At 41.5% G+C, this 23,186-nt stretch overlaps 1 protein-coding gene across 7 annotated transcripts in view; it reads right to left on the reverse strand.

The window, feature by feature from the left end:
- LOC107375665 (A-type potassium channel modulatory protein KCNIP2) overlaps positions 1 to 23,186 on the reverse strand; it is a 155,964-nt gene that overhangs the window by 11,926 nt on the left and 120,852 nt on the right. The window contains exon 2 of one of the 7 annotated variants that reach the window (XM_054750096.2): positions 15,287 to 15,382. The exons of 5 other annotated variants lie outside the window; for them this stretch is intronic. In XM_054750096.2, the coding sequence (XP_054606071.1) occupies positions 15,287 to 15,382 (96 nt within the window). Of the gene's footprint in view, positions 1 to 10,061; positions 11,281 to 15,286; positions 15,383 to 23,186 lie in introns of those variants that run through there. One more of the 7 variants, XM_015944318.3, reaches the window with a different exon arrangement.

Raw genomic sequence — 23,186 nt, forward strand, 5'->3', positions numbered from 1 at the left:
AACAAGGTTGTAAAAGTTTAGGACGCCAAGATTCATATTATTATTTTTTTGGTCTCATTTCATATCACTACACTTCCTGTTTGTGTTTCCTATCCATAAACTCTTTGATAAATGTTCGAGTCATAGATTTCTTGTGTATGTTTTTAAGTTAGCCTCAACAAATGTCTTGGAGTAAAGGACTATTGATTTTGTGTGACTGTGTTTGGGTCCTCACTCCCTACTAGCCATTTGACACTACTGCATTTGTGTCCATCTTTAGTTTGTTCTCGATTACACGAACAAGCCTGAGCGCTGAGGGATGAGACTAAAATATCTTATTTAAGTGCGATGCGTGCACTGTAATGGTCCAGTTTAAAAGGCTAGTTAAAGGAATGCAACCTTTTAAAAGTGATTTACTGCAGCCATGCTTTTCATGTTGTGCCAGCAGCTTTATGTGGTCGGTAACGAGGGCTTCGTTTAGCTGTTTTATTGCACAAACTTTACAGAAATAAAAAAGTAATAGAACAATGAATTCTGAATTAAATAGCTGAACTTTAGAAAACCTTGCAAGAACATCTCTTTATGAACCAAACCTCCATAAAAAGTGAGTCACATAAAAAAACAATGACCCCAACTATACTCCATTCTGACTTTTATTTCAGTAGAAACGCTTTCGATGGAAACAAATAATCATATGAGGAAAACCTACGAGCACCCAACATTTGCTCCGTACAGAAAAAAGGAAGCATCCTTTCAATGAAAAATTGTGTTTGCCATAATTAGATTCTATTTTGAATTTGTCCAGAATGCTTAATTCATGCAGAAATACAGAAGCCTTCACAGAGCTGACACATTTCCAGGTTTTCTTTCCAACTACAACCAATGCTGCACCCCCCCAAAACCTTTCCTATGGGGTCTTAGTGAAAAATTGGGGTGGCACACCAATTTGGTCCCTGTGGGTACTCTGGGAGAGTGTAGCTGGCAGCTTTGCATTGCTCCTTCATTCTTTCTGATTGAAAACAACATGCATCCAACACATTTGCATCAAAATTGAGAAACACAAACATTTCAGAAAAAAGAAAAGTCTCACAGTTAGCGTTTTAAGTTTTGTGGTGTTAGAAATGTTTTTAAAATTAAATTTCTGATGGTTATTGTTACAAAAATATCAATAAAACTATAGGGATTTACACTTTTTATTTTTTAAATGGGTGAACTGGGTATAGACGCATTAACTCATTCATTGTCATTGACGACAAAAGTCATCATTTTAAATCCAACCGTTCATTTTTTTACTGTTTGGGCGTCGGAACGAACCCCCGCACCGTGAGAACAAACGTCCCAGCTCTAAAGCCGATCTTCATCTGCGTACGTCACGTGATCAGGAAGCAGAAAATCCATGTGTTAGGAGATTGTTTTGGGCCGCTGCTGTAAAAAAAGTGAAGAGCGAACCGGAAAACTTCTGCCGATCACAATTCAACAACAGATTATGAAAGAACGGATGACGCTCGAATTGTGCAGATTCTTCCTGATGTAAAAGGTGAGTCTACTCTTTGTTTTGTTAGTTTTGGTGTTGACATCATCATGGAGCGCAATGTTCTCTGACACTTAAAAAATTAGTAAGATCGCTGAAAGACGCTGGCAGCGAAGGGCTTTACTGATCAAGTAACGGTTGGCAGTCAATGAGTTAAAGAGTGACGCCACGCGCCCCCCCCCCACCCCCCCCCCACCCCCCCCCACCCCCCAGCACCAGGCTGGAGGGCAAGAAGCCGGCACCTACCCGTTGACCACAGTTGTGTTTATCTGTTAGTTGTCAATAAACATAGCTAAAAAGTAGTTAAATAAAATCTACCAGCATGGTTAACACACGTAGAGATGTAGGCTGCACAAGTAAACGAAGGAAGGACATAAAATGTAACATTTTACAGGTTTCCAGCTGATAAAACACACCAAAGGCAATGGTTAAAAGCCAATTCTAGTGCACGCAAAGTCTCGTGACATAATGAAAAAGTTAAATATCTGCCCCACGTGTCCAGAAACAAACAAGTTATAGCCATCTAATGACATATAAGCTTTATGATTATGTGCGACCACGGGAGCAAGGAACAGGGGAGAACCGACTGAGCGGATCCAGCAGCTCGGTCACGGCGATTGTTCAGCGTTAACCCGCAAAACATAGAAAAGGCCCGATTACTCCTTCGGTTCAGCTGTGAGAAGTCCAGGCAGCCGTTTCTGAGGACTGAGCTCACTAGCTATTTCAAACGGATCTAGAAGCTTTATGCTAAACACTGTTAACTTTAAGATGTTTATTTTTTGTTCATCTGCACAAAGATGTGTTACATAATGTAAAGTAGTACTATCTAAATCCCAAGGTTTTATTTTATTAGCTTAAATCACAGAGATACAGCTCTGGAGATGGGGTTCTTGCCCTCCAGCTTGTGTGGATGTGCACAGTTAGCCATGTAAACAACTTTCAATGGGTCTATGTAAGAAAATATACCCAGGCCAACCCTTTGGTGCACCACTGCCTATAACTAAGTAAAACATTTTGAAAAAGAAAGAAAGAAAGAAAGAAAGAAAGAAAGAAAGAAAGAAAGAAAGAAAGAAAGAAAGAAAGAAAGAAGAAAGAAGAAAGAAAGAAAGAAAGAAAGAAAGAAAGAAAGAAAGAAAGAAAGAAAGAAAATTTTCTTTTATGTAGCCACAAGGCACTTCACAAAAACAAATAATTAAGACATAAATGTATACTTTGCTTATAAGATTGTCAATTTATTTTTCATAAATATGATAAGAAAACAATGTTTGTATCAAAATGTGATTAAAGTTAACAAATCTCCACATATCTGTCTGGAATGTGTGAAAATAACAAGATTGCAAAAGAAGCTGCAAAGAGGGCTGTACGAAGAAACAGAATCCTAAAAGACATCTTAAAGAGCAAGTCACCCCCAAATAAACTTTTTTTTGCTGATAAACTAAATAAACGAGTGTCTAATTGTGCTGCAGACACGTGTAGTCAATAATTTGGCACTTCAGTGCATCTTAGTTAAAATTTAAATATTCTGCCTAAAACTGGCAGTGTTGTGCCGTTGTCAGGTAAAAACTCTGCACTGTATTTGAATTTAAATCTGCCACCGCTATTGGCTAAAGCCTGATTTATGCTTCTCCGTCTGCGTCAGTGCGGAGACACGCAACGCCATTATCTGTCCTTGCGTAGGGCTCCGGCAGGCACGCAAGTACGTACGGAGTCGAGCCCACTTTTTTAAACATCCGTCGAACGAGACGGATTACGCAAGCTTGTGATTGGTCAGGACGCCGCTGTTGTTTACAGCGCCGCCATTGCAAAGAGAGCCGAGTTTAACTAGCGGCAGACACGGAGAAGCTTGAAGAATACCTCGCGAAAAAACTCTAAAAATATGAACGTTTAATTCTCCCGTGACTGGAGGAGTGAAAAGATGCGCAGCAAGCGTTTTATTTGTGGACGGAAATGACAGGAAACGTGGGTTTAGAGGTGGGGAGCGCATGAAGCGGTGGGAGAATGAGAGACAAATATGTCCGTGTTAAAAGTCTCTTATATACACAAAAAACACAATATAAACAAACAATCTTGGACCGATACATGACAGGATACCACAGAACAGCGCTACGCCCTCTGTGGTCCTGCTGGGCAATTGCTTTGCAACACTCTCCAGGAGACGGAGAAGTATGAGAGCAAAACGCTTCCGTCAATCCGTGCGTGTTTGTCCCTTGCGGAGCTGACGGAGAAGCATAAACCAGGCTTAAGAGGTATACTATGATGTAAACTGGTACATTATGATGTCACAGTGCTGTCGTGAGCCTGTGTGTTTGTGTATTTGTTAGCAGCTCCACCTTCTCGGTCTGCCAGGCAACAGCATTTGTTGCATATTTCAAATATGAAGTGGGAGTGGAGTTAGACTCTGGTAGGGGATGACTTGCTCTTTAAGACTTCAAAACACTGATGTTGCATGAGAGCTGCATTCATACCAGATGTACCAAACCAGTCACTCCAAACAAATCTATGCACACACACGCACACATACACACACACACACACACACACACACACACACACACACACACACACACACACACACACACACACACACACACACACACACGCACACACGCACACACACACACACACACTTTGCCCAATACCACACCTTGCAAGTTCCCTAAGCAAATAGCACACCTACTTGTTGTGTTACTGACTGATTTACTGACATAATCCATACAAAATCTCTTTGAGAATCATCTCAGTTCACTAAAATAAATGTTGGAGGAAGAAAGCAGACGTGTGTGGAGAGTGAGGAAGCACTTGCTTTGACTGATTGAGGGGGCAGCCGAGGGGTTGCAGCACGGCAGCAGCGTGAGGAACCGCTGCTTTATGGTTTTTTTGCTTTTACTGGTGGGATTACCTGCAACCACCAACCACAGCACAAAGGTTAGTGACACACACAGGCGAGTCGACTGTTTTCAGACATGCCTGTGAAATGAAATAACAAAAAAGACACTGCATGCAGCAAAGCCATGTAACAATAGGTGTATTCACCCTCTCAGTTTTACTGTGGAGTTGGCTCAGCAAAGGGGGACCTTGAACCTTTAATGCTTGATTTCTGACGAGCGGATAAGATACCATATGCTCAGATTTTTGTAAACGTACAGAATTGTGAAGCCTTTGGTAAAGCACTTTGCCCGTCATGTTTAGAAAATACTGCTGCATCTTTGCAGATCTTCCTAATTTCCCAACGCAAATTAATGCTTGAAGAAAATAGCAGTGTCAATACCACGCACAAAGCAAACCGATCAGAAAAAGCCATCGTCTCACCACACTTGACAACAATAAAATACATTTTTGTCAGTAGAACAAACACCCAAAACCAGAGCTCTTTACATCTATCAAAGTTCAGCTCATAGAAACAACATTTACAGCATTTGGCTGAAAAAGACAAAAATCAACACTGTTACAGGAACCTGGGTACCCACTCCTGCCTCTTGGTTTCTATAGTAACAGATCTTTCATCCCTTAAATCATCCCCATATTCCAAGGTGTAAAGGCCACTTGGGGTGAAAACCAACAGAAATGCAACACGTATGACAAATTAGCCTCCAGACGTGTCGTCCTATTGTCACACTGCACCTCAAAGCTTTGGGGACAATGGCCTGCCTGACCCGTGGCTTCAATACTATTTGCACACAGAGCAGATGGTGAACATTTGTCCAGTGTATAACGCATTCATCCATCCAGCTGCCTGACACATGCACACCCGTATAAAGGCCCTGTAGGGGTTTGTTTGAGTAAGTCATTTATCTTTTTTCTGTTTTTTTTTCTTTTCTTTCCCTGTTTGTTTTGTCCTCGGGGACCCGACTACTGAAATCAATATAAGATACTTAAACATTTATCAGAGTACCTTTAAGGTAAAATACAGAATGTTACGCAACAGATAAAATGCTCACACTTTAGTTTTTGTGCAACATGTTAAAATCTATATTGGACCCACTTCATAAACATGTTCCATCACACTCCCTTAGACAGGCAGAACAGGATTTACTGGTTGTACCAAGAATGTAGTGTTTATCCAGGAGGGACGAGGCCTTTTTCAGCCCTGGTCTCTAAATGGAATGCTATCCCAGCAAATGTCAGGCAGATCTTTAGGAAGTGACAGAAAAGTAATTTCTACTAATCAGCTTTTATACTCAGTGATATATATGTTAAGTCTTTCATTTCTTTTAAAAGTAACTTTTATTAGTTTATATTTTTATTTATTTGCTGTATTTTTTGTGATGTTTTAATCTAGACTGTTTTTTATATGTTTTTAACTGATGTCCTGTTGTACAGAACTTTAGTAAACTGCAGCAGTAGAGGGCTTGATGACGACAACGATGATGATGGTGATGATGATGATGATGATGATGGTGATGATGATGATGATGGTGATGATGATGATGATGATGATGATGATGATGATTATGATGATGATGATGATGGTGATGATGATGGGGATGATGATGGTGATGATGATGATGATGATGGTGATTATGATGATGATGATGATTATGATGATGATGATGATGATGGTGATGATGATGGAGATGATGGTGATTATGATGATGATGATGATGATGATGATGATTATGATGATGATGATTATGATGATGATGGTGATTATGATGATGGTGATGATGATGATGATGATGATGATGGTGATGATGGTGATGATGATGGTGATGATGATGATGATGATGGCGATGATGGTGATGATGATGGTGATGATGGTGATGATGATTGTGATGGGGATGATGGTGATGATGATGGTGATGATGATTGATGATGATGATGATGATGATGATGATGAGGATGATTATGGTGATGATGATGATGATGATGTGATGATGATGATGATGATGATGATGATGATGATGATGATGATGGCGATGATGGTGATGATGGTGATGATGATGGTGATGGGGATGATGGTAATGATGATGGTGATGATGATGGTGATGATGATGATGATGGTGATGATGGTGATGATGATGATGATGGGGATGATGGTGATGATGATGGTGATGATGATTGATGATGATGATGATGATGATGATGATGATGATTGGGATGATGGTGATGATGATGATGATGATGATGATGATGATGATGGTGATTATGATGATGATGATGATGATGATTATGATGATGATGACGACGACGACAACGATGATGATGATGATGATGATGATGATGATGATGGTGATGATGATTATGATGATGATGATGATGGTGATGATGATGGTGATGATGGTATTGATGATGATGATGATGATGATGGTGATGATGATGATGGGGATGATGGTGATGATGATGATTATGATGATGATGATGGTGATGATGATGATTATGATGATGATGATGGTGATGATGATGATGATGATGATGATGATGATGGTGATGATGATGATGATTATGATGATGATGGTGATGATGATGGTGATGATGATGATGATGATGATTATGATGATGATGATGGTGTTGATGATGATGATGGTGTTGATGATGGTGATGATGATGATGATGATGATGGTGATGATGATGGTGATGATGGTGATGATGATGATGATGATGATGTTGATGATGATGGTGATGATGATGGTGATGATGATGATGATGATGATGATGATGGTGATGATGATGATGATGATGATGATGATGATGATTATGATGATGATGGTGATGATGATGGTGATGATGATGGTGATGATGATCATGATGATGATGATGATGATTATGATGATGATGATGGTGTTGATGATGATGATGGTGTTGATGATGGTGATGATGATGATGATGATGGTGATGATGATGGTGATGATGGTGATGATGATGATGATGATGTTGATGATGATGGTGATGATGATGGTGGTGATGATGATGATGATGATGATGATGATGATGATGATGATGATGATGATGATGATGATGATGATGATGATGATGAAGCATCTTCCGCTGACAGATTTTTAACGTCTATGTGTTTCGGTCAAATGACAAAAATTATGGTTTCATCAGTTACAGAAATTTGTACCAAATCTTGAAGCAGCAAAGCTAATTATTCCCAGACCGTCACCACCATGTTAGACTGTTGCCATATTGTTCTTTTTCTGATATTCAGTGTTAGATTCAAATCCGAACACTTCCCACTTTCCACCGTTATTTTGTCATTCAGCAAAATGTTTTCCCACAAATCTTTTGGTAAGTGTAAGTTGAGTCTTTCTGTTTCTTTTAATCTGCACATGTTTTGTCCTTTATGCAGCGATTTTGTCCTTTTGTCCTGCAGAGTTTAGTTGTTTTGGTCTGCAGAGGTTTTGTCCTTGTGACCTGAAGAGTCTTTTAAAGAACTTTTTTTTATTTTACAAAGCATTTTCATAGCTTCATATGACTTTTTGGCATGCACTGGACTTTTAATTGTGCTCAATTGATTTATTTACTTTGTTTTTATTATTTTATTACCCTATGTGCTTTTAATAATTTTAATTCAGAAGCACTTTGAGATCTGCTTAGTAGATGTAAAGTGCTTTACAAATAAAATGCATTGCCATTGTTAACTCTCTCATTGATGCCAATCTGGCGTCCTTGTCTCTGTGACTATAACCTTTACCAAATGAGGCGGGCAGGACTTTGACGTTCTATAGGTTCTTCTTTTGTTTACCTTCTTTTTATGAGTGACGTGTTGCTTGTTGAGATCTTTCACCCAACTTCATTTGGTCTGACAGACTCTATTGAAGGGTCTGCTTTATTCAAATGTATTACATGTAAGTATCAGGCCTTGACAATACGGGTAATCACCGTTAATTCTTGATTTAACAAGCGACCTCATTTCCAAACAGAGTCAGGTCGGTTTCATCCCCCTAACAATGCATCAATATTAAGTGTCTTTGTCTGATACAGAAAAATATTTGCTGTTCTGAAACTTCTGAATCTCGAAGGGGGCATAGGCTGTAGCAAAGTACCGCAAGTGTGTTTAATCGTCTGATAAGAACAAAATAAATTACTAAAAGACATCAAAGAAACCAGGCATTGATGTTTCAGGTGATTTAATTACTGTCTTTCTTTGTGGATCCTAAAAGAAAACTAAAAAATATTGTAATAAATTCTGCGGCACCTGCGTGGTGCACTGAGCTCAAAATACTTTTAAAAGCTATAAAAGTTGAATCAAAACAAAAAAAAAATGCTGATGAGTAGAAACGTTTGTTTTTAGGACCAGGTTTATTCTGTCACTGTCTTATGTTCCACCCTCCGTCTCCTCAGCTTCTGGCTGGATTCTTCTGTCCCTATCCGTCAGTCTAGTATTTGAACCAATTATTTTTGTATTTGGTTCTAGGAAACAGCTGATCTCATTGGATGTTGAAACAAAGTGATAATTTTGCTCTGTAACATCCTTTGATGTTATTATTATATATTATATTTGAGTGGTGCTGACAATCCAAGCAGGCAAGGAAAACAATAAGCTTTTCTGCAGCATTATAACTCTTATCATTCAGCACACACTGTGGTTATTATGGTAGCAGAGTTCCTCCTTCTGACAGATATCACATCTCTGGAAATGGGCAACAACACAAAAACCTCCTTTCTAAGCTTGATAGTGCCTGTTTTAACAGTGTAAGTAACATTTGCTTTAACGTTGTGTTTACTAAACCTGAATACATCTTACTTGTTTAGCTTTTCCTCCTTTCTGTGTTTTAAGGTAAAAATCGTTTACCTATTATTACTTGAAACGGAAAAGAAAAAGAAGTGCACGTATTTTAACAAAAAAATCTTGAAATCGTCTCCATAGGAAGCACTCAGTGTGCCTTCCAAACTGACTGCAGGCACATTTTACTATCAACTAGTTGCTCAAGGTGTTTGAATCAGAATTTCTTTGTGTCACGTTCAAGCACACACTGTACGCTGAAAGTGCAGTTTTTCAAAATGCAGAAAAGTTTTGACTTTCAAGTTGCTAAAAGTCTGAATGAAACACGACTGAACCAGAACCAGATGTTCTATTTGACAGCATTCTCCACAAAAGTGTCACCATGGCAACCTGGAAGATGGGGGAAGAACTTAATGCGAAAGGGAGATGTCAGAGCACAAGTTACTGGTTAGTAAATGTTCAAGGCATTTGTAGTGGATTAGAATAGGATGTCTGGGATTGAAAAGAACGTGTAAAGATCTTTTTGATGGAAACATTTATTTTAGTCTTCATAAGTGACAAAATCTGTGCCTGGAACGGGTTGATTTGAAAACAAAAGCTTGACTCTCAGATGTTTTTCTGATCTAAATACTGTTCAGCATACAAACACACTGAAAGGCGTTTCATCCTCACACAAAACTGCACACTCACGTACAAACTACACAAAGGTGTGTGATGAACATCACGGCTGAGCGATGAACAGAACTTGAAAACTACAAACACACACATCTCTCAGCAGACACACCTCACACCTCCCTCTCCAGCGACAGTGCCACCCCCCCATCCCCCACCCACCCTGATATTAAATATTTTAACTCGATGCTTCTTCCTCTCCACTTCTCTTACCTGCCACGGAGAGGTCGATGAGCCCCAGAAAGTGCATGAGCTTGAGGGAGCTGCAGACCACCAGCAGGATCCCCACAGTCTGCAGTCCCTCCACCTCCCACTTGTCCTGGAAGAACAGATGCATCCCTTCACTCTCCTCCCTCTGTTTTCTGTTTGCACAGATCTCGCTATAGCCTTGGGGTGACAACGTTTGCACCCCCCCTCCTCCCTCCCCTCCCCAAGTTTCAAGGCAGGAATTCACTGTCTCCGTCTCCCCAGGTTTCCTCCTCTCAGTCTCCCTCTAAATGCCGGTGCTTGGCCATCCCAACTCCAAGCAAGATCCCCACCCGCTTTGTAGGTTGTTATTCTCCTCGTTTCTTCTTCCAGAGCCGCATGTGAATGCCGGCAGGACTGCCGGCTTGGTAGTCCGCCCCCGCCTCCACTGAGCCTGTCAAAGGTGGTTTGAGTTCCAGGTGAAGTTCGGACAGTCCACTGTGTGGGTCCAGACAGGTAGGTGGCAATTGTTTTCTCTCTCTCTCTCTCTCTCTCTCTCTCTCTTTTTGGCTCTCTGGCTTCTGAATCTCAAACTCTCTGCTTTGCCTCCATCACCCTGCTGCTCGCTGTGTCCCTCCCAACCTTAATTGGGTCAGTGATGGGACTGAGTGAAGGCAGGAAACAGGGAAGCGATGAGAAATTTAAGAAGGGAGGGGGGTGAGCAGAGATGATGGAGCGCTACATGTAGTTTAGGAGGTGAAGCAGGGTGGTTTAGGACAGGAAACATGGGAGCAAGCAAGAGATGGATGAAAGGAACGAATCAGGAAACGAGACAGGATGGAAGGGACTGGATGAAGCAGCCAAAGAGGGAAGGAACAGGGTAGAGGAGAGAAGTAAGAGCCGAATGTAAACACATTACAAACCACAAACCAAGTCAAGGGAGGAGAAGAAGGGAGGGAAAAGACGGGAGGAAAACCGTGACGACAGAAAGCCAAAGCATCTGACCCAGTAGCCACAGCGGGCAAACTCACAGATGTGACAACCTCCCCTGAGTGTGAAGTCGACACGTGCACGCACAAACACACAGCCTGGAGGTGAAACCTGGCAGTAACGTGTATCGCATGAAAAATACGGCACAGTATGGATCCTTAGCAATGGGATGGTGTTTACCGCCGCCACGCCTGGCACACTGAATTCATCAGAGTCTGAGGAGATTAAAGAGAAAAAAAAAACACCCTAACGGCACTCAGAGTGAAACTAGAATGATGAATCTTTAGGTGATTTGTGGATATTCTTGACTCGGAAGAGGGATAAATGATTAACTTTGCAGCTAATTAGATGCCGCAGTAACTACAGCAGTAACTGAAATTCGATTAGGATAATGAGATTCCAGACAGGAGTGCAGACGAACCAGAGGAATACGATCATTCGGTAACAAACTCTGATTGTTTTGACATTTTCAGATCAGCTGTCAACATCAGAAAGGAGAAAAAAATGATTAAATCTACAACATTTACAACTTTAACAGCTGTTGCAGTCAACAAATGTCATTATTCTAGGGTTAATAATTACAGCTGTTTAGTGAAGTTAGTCAACAATTCAACTGGAATTGGCCTCAAATTGAGACGAAAAAGCAAAAACCAGCGCAGACACAACAATCAGAGTAAGATCAAGTTCACAGGCAGAACCCGGGCAGAAGGAGCTGCTGAATTTTAAAACCAACAATCTCTGTCAAGTAAAAGCTGCAAATAAACTAATAAATGTCTGAAAAATGCTGTGAAATTAAATATTGGGAAAAATCATCTGTCACAAGTGGTATTCTGAGTGTTCTTTGATAATTTGAAAACATTAGTGGACATAGTGAAAATAAGACAATGCATAAACTCTACTACAGCAACATAATCAGGCCAGTGAAACTTTTAAACACCGTCTACTTTCAGAAAGTCAAACTCGACATGAAAGTGTTGGAAAGATTAAGGCTGACTCAATCTGTCATCACCTTTATTGTTTAAACAACTTAAAGCATCATGATACCCCTCTGCCATCTATCAAGGAATCTACCGGCTACATTTTTCTAATGATAAGAAATAACATTATTTTAAAAATACCCCCTTTAACTTTTGTTTCCCCCTACATTTTTGCAGGATTTAGCTTTTATTTTTAATAATGGTAACAAGAAGTTTAGCTTTACCACTTTTGCACTCTGAATTTGAATCTTGAGTTACCAAAATTAATAAATAAATAAAAATGAAGATGGTGCTAAATTTAGAAGAGAGGTGAGGCTATTTTTAGACACATTGCATGTAGCTTTTCCTTCAACAGAGCATTGCTTTATAAAAATTAGCCTACTGCTAACTGCTTTCACCATCTACCTGGCTGGTCAGCAGCTTGGTAGTGCATATTTTAGTCTCTACATCTCATTCAAGCAACAAAAAACCTTAGTAAGAATGAAATAACAAACAATAAACCAAAAAATAAAAATTAAAAAAAGGAGATGTTTGAAGAAAAAGCACATTATTACATTAAAATATAATTACCTTAATCGTATTACAATTATACATTATAATAAAGTAACAAAAATGTGATTTAATTAAGGCTGCTGTGAATCATTAATATACACTTTGTGGGTAGACTTTAACCACTCTGCAGCCCTCTACTGACCAAAAACCACACTAGATAGTTTTGTGGAGCGGGTAGGTAGGGGGCGTGCTTTACCTGCTTTATGGCTGTTAGCTGTAATGCTAGTGGTTAGCATTTTCAAGTCTCCATATGTCATTAAAAAGCAAAAGAAGAAGAAAAAGAAGTTTGCTTTTTCTGTTGGCATCACGGCAAAGCCTGAAAGTAAAAGTAAGAGTAATGTATTTGGAGGCGAAGCTAAACCAGAGTGAACATCGACACAGCCTACTCTAGTTTGAGGAAGCTAAAGGAGGCTACATGGACTGATGTTTATGTTTATGTATTTAGTAGACGCTTTTGTCCAAAGCGACTTACATGTGTCACTGATGGTGACCTGGCTTTGTTGCTACTGGATATGCAAGTAATAATGTTTTTTGTCCAACAATGTAAATCTTTTTACTTTGTGTGTGTGTTTTTTTAGTATTAGTTGGTTCATTTTAGTGTTGGATGGTTGTTAGCACTAGCTACAGCAGGCTGCAGCAGGGTTGTTTATGACAGTTGTAACCAGTAGGGTGGAGGAGCAGGAAAATGCTCACTGTTGCCCTAAATAATTAAAAAAAAAAAAGCAAGAAAAGGGAACTTTTTCTTAGTTTTTTTTCCTGGAGAGGAAGTTAAAGGGTTACAGAGATTTCAGTCCCACAGAGCTGTTGAAACAGCAACTCTGTGATCCTGTCTGAAATCAACCAATTTAGATTTAATATAAGTTTGGTAAATAACAGCATAACCAAGCTCTCCATATGACAGCTGTCACTTCTTCAGTGCTAATCCAGCATGAGGTCTGTGCAATCTGTTGCCAGCTGAGTGAAAGATTTGCTCTATTTACTTGGAAACTGAGAGTCTGTGTGATATAATTAGCAGACCAGTGGCGAGTGCACAAAACGGCTTCCTCAGATGTTCTGATCGAATCCACACCTTCTCCACGGGTGAGGTTTTCTAACAGAGATGAGGTTCCTCTTTGTTCCAAAAATCACTGAAGTTTTATTAAACGCAAATGTTCCGATGGCTCATGTGGATGAGAAAACGATGGCTTAAAGAAATCCCAGGAGTTACTGCGATCCAAAAATAATGTTGGACATTGGGTTGCATGAAGTTTAATCAACGGTAGATGTTGACACACACACACACACACACACACACACACACACACACACACACACACACACACACACACACACACGCGCACACGCGCACACGCGCACACACACACACACACACACGCGCACACACACACACACACACACAAACACACACACCAACTTTAATGAAATGTTAGGCTAATCAGTCTTAGTTGATTAATCTCCGTGAGGCATAGTTTGCCTCAAGCCAGACACGTGTAATTGAAATGCCTCCATATTTAGACGTCTACCTGGGCAATTATTTCTCTCAAAACTGATTAAAACGTCTCAGAGGGGAAAGAGTGTATATCAAGTGTGTGTGTGTGTGTGTGTGTGTGTGTGTGTGTGTGTGTGTGTGTGTGTGTGTGAGAGAGAGAGAGAGAGAGAGAGAGAGAGAGAGAGAGAGAGAGAGAGAGAGGAGGTCATTGATGAACGATGCTCAAAATTGGCCAGTGTTTTTCAATTATATTCATGAAATAAAAAATATCTATTTGCATAGCCCATTAACATTTTAGGGTATTTTTAATACTGCTATGTGGGACAAAGAAGAAGTAATAAAACACCTAAACTGATCATAACAAGGCTAAGTCCTTACAGCACGACGAATGACAAAATAAAAGTTTTCCTCTTTGATGAAACAAGATAAAATAAATCAACTTTACACACACCAACAGAATATAGTGACAAAAAAATCTTACTGTGGCTTTCATTCTAAAATTAACCACTTTGTTCATCCGTCAGATGTCATAAACTCATAAAATCTCGTTTTCTAATTATGTGCAGTATTAAAACTATTAAACAGGTTATAAATAATTAGCGATTTCCAAAAATGATGTTATAATTCCCTTTTTGGGTGACTAAAACAAAGACTCACTGCTGATATTGCTACAAATGTGATTTAATCAAGGCTGTTGGGAATCATTAATATACACTTTGTGGGTTTTGAATGCTGTTGGGACTATTTGGGTTTGGAATGTGAATTTTTGATACTTTTGGACACATCACATAAACAAAAACCATAATTAAATAAGAATTAATCATAAACACTGAACTAACTTGCTCGGATTTGAAGATTTCTCCCACCATCTTCCAGGAGTAATACATTTTACCACCTGTAGATGGCGATGTAATGCAAGGATTTTACTTTGAGTCTTCATAATAAAAAGTCTCTCACACACACACACACACACACACACACACACACACACACACACACACACACACACACACACACACACACACACACACACACACACACACACACACACACACACACACACACACACACACACACACACAGACCTTGCAAGTTCCCTAAGCAAATAGCAGACCTACTTGTTGTGTTACTGACTGATTTACTGACATAATCCATACAAAATCTCTTTGAGAATCATCTCAGTTCACTAAAATAAATGTTGGAGGAAGAAAGCAGACGTGTGTGGAGAGTGATGAAGCACTTGCTTTGACTGATTGAGGGGGCAGCCGAGGGGTTGCAGCACGGCAGCAGCGTGAGGAACCGCTGCTTTATGGTTTTTTTGCTTTTACTGGTGGGATTACCTGCAACCTTTTATGATATTAGATTTTAACATAAAGACAATTAAGCAACATGAAACTGTCTTTTACGCATTTTTTTAATTGGCAGTTTTTAAGCTTTTTCCATTGCATTGTGTTTTTCAGTGGTGTAAAGTACTCAATCCAAATGGCATTTGCATTGCTTACAACAATTGTCCAATCCTATTTCCATCTAAGCATAATAACTGTCTGCTCTCCTGCCAGGAGCCGAAAAAGGACAACATTCTGAACGGATCAATATGACAGAATGAGAGAAAGAAGAGAGAGAAAACAACAACTTTCTAGCTGCTAACAAGATTGGAGTATCAACCCTCTGAAGGGCTGTCTTAAGATTCTGATTTGATTCCAAAAAACAAATCTTCCGTGCAAACTAACCACACTTCTGGCCAAACAACATGGTTCTGTTGGAACAAATAATTGGGAAATATGTTGTGCAAAAATCATCCAGCTTGCAGAAGCCTACAGGAACGTTGTCCCAAATGTTTTACTGAAGCTGCCATGAGTCAGGTTCTCACTGGCATCAGAATGACAACAACTTGTAGCTTTTAATTAATTAATTTAATTTTTGGAGATGTAGCACAGAGTTAATGATGCCCAGTGTCTGTTCAACATAAATAATTCAAGTCTTACATCAAGGCTTGAGTGTTCTTATTAATACTTTGTGTTCTAGAGTCAAGTCTAAAAAAAAATAAATCAATAAGAAATAGACTGAGAACAGAGTGTTGAGGCAGGAGGTTTGAGCTGAAAGCCACAAACTTCAAGTAAGGAGTAACAGAACTTGAGGAGATGCTCGCAATTCACTAAAGAGCTCAAAGTGACAGTGTGTGTTTTCTCTGGCCGTAGGGGGCAGTACATACCTAAATAATTGCAAGCAAGCAGTATTTTTATATTTGTGAAATTTTACCAACGGATGGCCATTAGGGTCGAAAATCCTTGGGAGCGTAACCTCCAGCAAAATGACAAGCCCATCAGACACTGACAATGAGTGAAGAGGGAAATGTGTAAATCAACAGTTATGAATATCGAAAGTTTTGTAACCATTTGTTACAAACGAGTAAATGCATTTTGTCCTCACAGGCTTCCTTAGAAGGAAACATGGCAGCTAATATGGCATCACCCAGAGACTTATGGGCTCGACACACGGGAGGCGACATCGCCTCTCTTCCATTCATTTTCAATGAGACATGCGTGACAAAGCGATAATCGCGGGTCTCTCTCCTACTAAACGAAATGCGAAAAACGTGCGTGTGAAATTTTGCGCTCGTGCACGTGTCGTGCACGGACGACCCAGCGACGCGATCCCAGAAAGTTGAAACATTTTCAACTTTTCATCGCTGTCGCTCAGACGAGGACCAATCAACGGAGGTTTCATTCACTGACCAATGAGCGGACAGGATGCTCCGTACATCTCAGAGCAAACATGGAGAAGTTGATTATTATTATGTTTTATAGTAAAATCAGAAGTAAGATTTCACATAACTCTAGCAGCACCTTGTGAAACATCATATCTACCGCTTTATTAACTCTGAACTGCTTAAATAACCTTAATTCCCTCCAACCTGACACAGCCAAACAAAACAACGGAAGTTTTGATTTCGTCATGGAACAGAACGCGTAGACGGCTTTGCCGCTGACGCGGATCGCCTCCAGTGTGACAGGTAATAAAAGCGACAGTGACAAATTTCGCTGATCGCGGTCGTTTGTCGCCTCCCGTGTGTCGAGCCCATTAGACCCGCTCCCATGTATTTTAGACTTGATTTTTATGGTTTTATGTTACAAAGCCGCCAATATTTTTCAACAACCAGGCATCATTTCAATAATTTTCAACAACATTTTGACGAATATTTCCAGAGATGAATGATAAAACAACACATTGTCTCTTTAAATCCAAACCCAGATTAATTTAACAGGAAAATTTCATTGGAAAAAAAATCTACTAAAACACAGACCCTGACACAGCCACAACACTTTATTAACACTTTACAACAACCAAGAGGCACAAACAAGGACATTGAACTATTGACCTAGCCTTTAAACTTTTGTAAGCTGTTCCAGTCAACAAGGTAAAACATTGATGCAAAAACACAAAGTTTCTATTTTAAGTTACAATATTGATTAATAAGCCAGCTACAAATAGTAATGCTTCTTTGTTTTCACTTGTTTAAAGCTCGGGTCTGTAGCATGACATTATCGAGGAGAGGAGGAAGAGATTTTGAAATGTGAACGACTATAACTACTATAAGTTCATTTTGTCTGTTATAAACTAAAATTACTTATTTTCTTTTATTAAGACAGATAGACTATAGCTACTCCTATATGCTGGGAACTTGAGAGCATTCTTGTTGATTGACAGCGCCTCCTTGTAGATAGGCAAATCGATTGGTCAACGCTTCAGGCTTGCGTAAATTATTCAGTTTACTGTAGAAGCCTAGGGAGGGAACGTTAGGAAACATAAACAATAAAAGATGAACAGGATGAACACGGAACAGGGTTAGAAAGTCAAATTTAAGCTTTTTGAAGTGACTTAGAATTTTAAACTATGTAGCATACCCCAGCTTTGGGTGTTTTATTGTATAGAGAACTTACTACATGCATTACGGTAATATGTCTCCAGCATTAAGATGCAGTGTAGTTGTCATCATGCTGTTAGCTTGCTGGTTTAGTTCTGAACAACTGAGGAAGTAAAACGCCACGATTGACTCATTATTAACTCCACACATACATTTCACTGTAAAATCGAGTTGTTGGGAATTGAAAATGTCACTTGAGATATTTTTAGAGCTGACTAATTCTAATTCACCGTTAGCATTGTTAGCTCAATGTTAGCCTCTAGCCTGCTTCACTTGATATTAGAGTAAAACAAAAAGATGCTGTGGCTTCTTGGTAATACCCAAAATAACGTATTTACTAGCTTTGGTTCTTTAAACAACTCTGAAGCTTTGGACTGCCTGTATTTAATTAAAAATGCTGGCGCTGCAGCATTAGCTCAGCCCAGACTCTGCAACCTTATGGGCTCACCGATTGTAAACAGTAACTGTGTCCCTCTTTAGCCTTTTCAAAAGGACTTTTTTTCAAGTTAAAGTTTCTATTTAACCTTCCTTCAAACATTAGACTGTTTTGTGATTGTTTTGCTGTAGATTTATTACAATTTGCTCCTTTAAGGTATATTAAATAAACTGTTAACTAATTAAATTAAGTTTATGCTGCATGAAAACTTGACCTTTAACATACATTTAAATATCAATATTTCAATTTTATATTTTGTTAATGTAACAAAGTTTAGGTAAAGCTCATGTTGTGCTTTTTATTTTAAAAATGAGTGCAAGATTACGAAAATCTTTTAAATTCTAATAAATTAGCCAGGGATTAGACAAGGGCTGTGTGTGTGTGTGTGTGTGTGTGTGTGTGTGTGTGTGTGTGTGTGTGTGAATCCCCTACTTCATTCTCAATGTCATCATCTCTCTGCAGAACACAGAATCTGTTTCTGCTATTATCCTTAGACCAACTACTACGTACAGTCCTTATTCAAATGCTAATACTAAGACCAACAAGGAAAAACAATCAAATCAAGAGATGCAATGAGAGAATGAAAAAGAAATGAGAACAATAAAGGCGGAAGAAAGAGGACCAAGAGAAAGAGAGAGACATAGGTAGAGATGGATCTGGTGGAATAGAGATGCGTATTAAATATCCCGTGGGATCCTTCTTGTGTCCCGGGTGCTCATCTTCTCATTGGCTAGCCAATAACAGTGCAGGGATATAACAAGCTTGAGACAAGGACAAAAGGACAGCCTCCTCCTCAGTGCCGGTTTATTCGTTTTCATAAACTTAGACAAAAATCTTGTTTCTAAACTCCTAAAAGAGCATGTGAACTGAAACAAGGCCTTTGTTTCAGCAGAATCAAGACCTATTCAATAATGCATTCCCAGAAAAATCATAACCTTAAATTTTCTTTTCCCATTACAGTAATGGCTACAAGATTATGAGGGCAACAACACACACAACACACACTTTATGCTCCATCGGTTTGCTTATCTACTAAATAAGGGCATAACAGGGAGCATATGTGCTCAGACACAAATTGGTCTTCTCCTGACCGCTGGACAATTTACCTGCACTTACACCAATATTATACTCCCATTCCCATCCCCCCAATAACATGTCCATCATGCTCTCCAAAGTCTCCATCCATCGTTTCAGTGTTTTCCCGGGTCCTGGGGGTCTCTTCAGGTTGAAAAATGCAGTCCAGAAAATGTCCTGAAGGCACTCAATGACAATTTTCCTCCTTGTGTTTTCAGATATTTTTGGTCAGCCATGTCCAATGTCATGAGAAAATAAACATAAAAGAAAAACTGCTGAATTAATAAGTCAAATTTTGTTATTTAGTTGAAACTCCTTCTTTTACTGAAGCTGACAAAGTCCATCATTTCTGCACAAACTGAACCCATTACATTTTTCACAAGTTTTTTCTCTGTGTTTTCATACTTTTGCTTTATATTTTTACACACCCTATAATGCAAAATGCATCACATTTGAAATCCATCTTCCTAAGAGCTCTACTTCTCTAACTGGATTAGTGTTATGTTCCCCAAAACAAAACAAGCTGTCAAATTCTGTGTGTACTGCCCTTTGATGGAATATTCAAGTACTACAGATGATAAGTGCAAGTGTTTTAGAGCTCTCGTTCACTCAGTTTTTTCAGTACATTAGAATCGGTGAGTTGTTCGATGTGGAATAAAAGCTCTGGTGCTCCTGTTTCAGGAAGTAGAAGTTAGCCGGAGCAGTGTGGGGACGAAAACAGCAGGATTTGGTGTTAACATTCAGACGTCTCACCTCTGATTGGCTAACAACAACAAAACTCTACCACTGACTCCCTTCATTCAACAACATTGATGTTTCATCGCCACAAGTACCACAAGCCTGAAGAAGTTCTGCCATGTTGTGGAGTTGCTAATGCTAACAGTTAGCTTCTACTAGCTTAGATGCTATTCTGGATGCTGCTGTATGCTAAATCAATCCCAGCCTTCCACGGCTGTAAACCAAAATGACTGGGTCCATGGGTACTGGGCTGAAAATTCTGCCACGGGATAGCGGACTTGACTGGCCCACGGGGACAATGCTCGGTATGCCAGGCTAGCCCACCCCCGTGTTGCACCTGTGGAGGATGTGAGTGTTTTAACACACTAACGTGGAGGTTAAACACCCACACTTTTCATGCAGTTTTGCTCAAAAACTTTAGGTTACTATCGTAACCCCGGTTCTCTGAGTAACATGAGTGAGATGTCTCACTATGGGATACGCCCCTCCGCGGATTCCTCAGAAGCACTTATCTCAATACGCCAATCCTGATTGGCCAGTGACCGTGACGTACGCGTCCCCCTGCTACTATAAGTAGCAAGCGTCCCCACGCACGCACTATTCAAGATAAACACCTCTTCTCGCTTCGCCCAGCAAGAAGGGTTGTCTGGTGAGACATCTCACTCATGTTAGAGAACCGGGGTTACGATAGTAACCTAAAGTTCTCTTTCTTAACATTTGTTTCGATGTCTCACTATGGGATATGGAGACTCCCGTATTGCCAGACAGCTTATCCAACGATCACCAACCTACAGGGATACGTCTTGGCCCGCCAAAGGCCCCACACTCAGAATCGTGTGAGTCATTGCAGGGACCGAAACATCAAGCTTATAGAAGCGTGCAAATGCAAGTGGAGAAGCCCAACTTGCTGCAGCACAAATCTCCTGGATTGACAGCCCCCGAAAAAGGGCCCAAGAAGCAGACAGGCCCCTAGTAGAATGGGCCCTGAGCCCAACAGGAGCCTGAATGCCCTGACAGGAGTAAGCCATAGAAATAGCCTCCACAATCCAGTGGGAAAGCCGCTGCTTTGTGACGGGTTTCCCCTTACGAGGCCCACCCCATGACACAAAAAGCTGGTCCCCCCTGCGAAGGTTCTCCGTCCGATTCACATACTCCTTGAGCGCGCGAATCGGACACAGCTTGTGCCACCGCTCCTCCTCAGGAGAGGAGAAGGGTGGTGGGTAGAAAGCTGTGAGGATAATAGGAGAAAAGGAGCCCACTACCTTAGGCACAAAGGCAGGGTTGGGCTTCAAGGACACCTTCATGTCACCTGGTGCAAACTGGGTGCAGGATGGGTGCACAGAGAGAGCCTGTAAGTCACTAACTCGCTTTGCAGATACCAAAGCCAGGAGTAGCACCACCTTAAGAGACAGGATCTTAAGGTCCAGGCCATCCATAGGTGCAAATGGAGGCCCGGAGAGGGCCGACAGCACCAACGACAGATCCCATGAGGGCACCAGGGGTCGAGACACAGGGAGAAGCCTGCGCGCGCCCCTCATGAAACTACACACCAGGGGGTGTTGACCTGCCAGTTTCTTCCCAAAACCCAAGTGTCGGGCGGAAATGGCTGCTAGGTACACTTTAATGGTGGAGAAAGCCTTCTTCCCATCCAACAAGTCTTGCAGGAAAGACAGAATGACGTTCACCGGGCATTGGAGGGGTGAGACCCCCCTGCCCTGACACCAGGCTTCAAACACCCTCCATTTACAGTCATATAGGGACCTAGTGGAGGGGGCCCTAGCATTCTGAATGGTTGGAATGACTGCCTGGGGCAGCTCTGCTGACCCTAAACCGCGCACCTCAGGGGCCAGGCCCACAGGGCCATTCGTTCTGGATGAGGGTGGAAGATCGAGCCTCCCGCTTGGGACACCAGGTCCCTGCGAAGCGGAAGTTTCCAAGGTTGGCCCTCCAGGAGCTGGAAAATGTCCGCCACCCAATGCATGGCTGGCCAGTATGGGGCCACCAGAATGAGAGTGTGGCGCTGGGTTCGTACCCCCAGCAAGGTGGGTGGTATCAGGGCCACTGGGGGAAAAGCGTAAAGCAGTCCCCGTGGCCAGTCGTGCGCCAGCGCGTCCACGCCGAGTGGAGCGTCTCGGTCGCGCAGAGGACAGTGAGCATTCTCCTTGGAGGCAAAAAGATCCACTACGGCTGTGCCGAACCGGATCCAAATCTGTTCCAACACTGCTGGATGCAGGCTCCAATCCCCGTACAGGGGTGTCCCTCTGGACAACAGATACGCCCCCCAATTCAGAACACCCGGGACATGGGTGGCTCTGATTGAGAGGAGATGCCTGCTGCACCATAGGATCAGTCTGCGTGCCAGCGTGAGTAACCGCATGGAGCGCAGCCCCCCCTGGTGGTTTATATAAGCCACAGTCATGGTGTTGTCTGTTCTCACTAGGACATGATGGCCAGAGAGAAAAGGCAGGAAGCGCCTCAGGGCCAGAAAGACCGCGAGGAGTTCCAGATAACTTATGTGTGTCCCCCAGAGCTCTCTGCTCCACACACCCCTGACAGAGCGACCCTCCAGGAGCCCCCCCCCCCCCCCCCCCAACCTGACAGGCTCGCATCTGTCGTGACCACTTTCCTCACGAGAACCAACCCCAAAGGCACCCCCTGTGCCAAGAGGGAGGGGTGACGCCAACAGCGGAGCGCCGCGACGCACGCTGCAGAGACCGTCGCCCTGCACGCTCTGTGGCGCACTGGAGAGAGACCCAGAGAAGCCACCCAGCGTTGAAAATCTCTCATGTGCAGACGGCCGAGTGGTACCACTGAAATAGCCGACGCCATGAGACCCAAAAGCCTGAGGCATAACGCAAACCGCACCGAACTGTGTAGGCGGAAGCGCGCCAGGCAGAACGAGAGCGCGTTCACGCGTGGTGCCGAGAGACGGGCCGTGAACGCCCCTGAGTCCAGATTCAGACCTAGAAAG

This window comes from Nothobranchius furzeri, chromosome 12 (genome assembly GCF_043380555.1).
Source record: "Nothobranchius furzeri strain GRZ-AD chromosome 12, NfurGRZ-RIMD1, whole genome shotgun sequence".
Classification (NCBI taxonomy): Eukaryota; Metazoa; Chordata; class Actinopteri; order Cyprinodontiformes; family Nothobranchiidae; genus Nothobranchius; species Nothobranchius furzeri.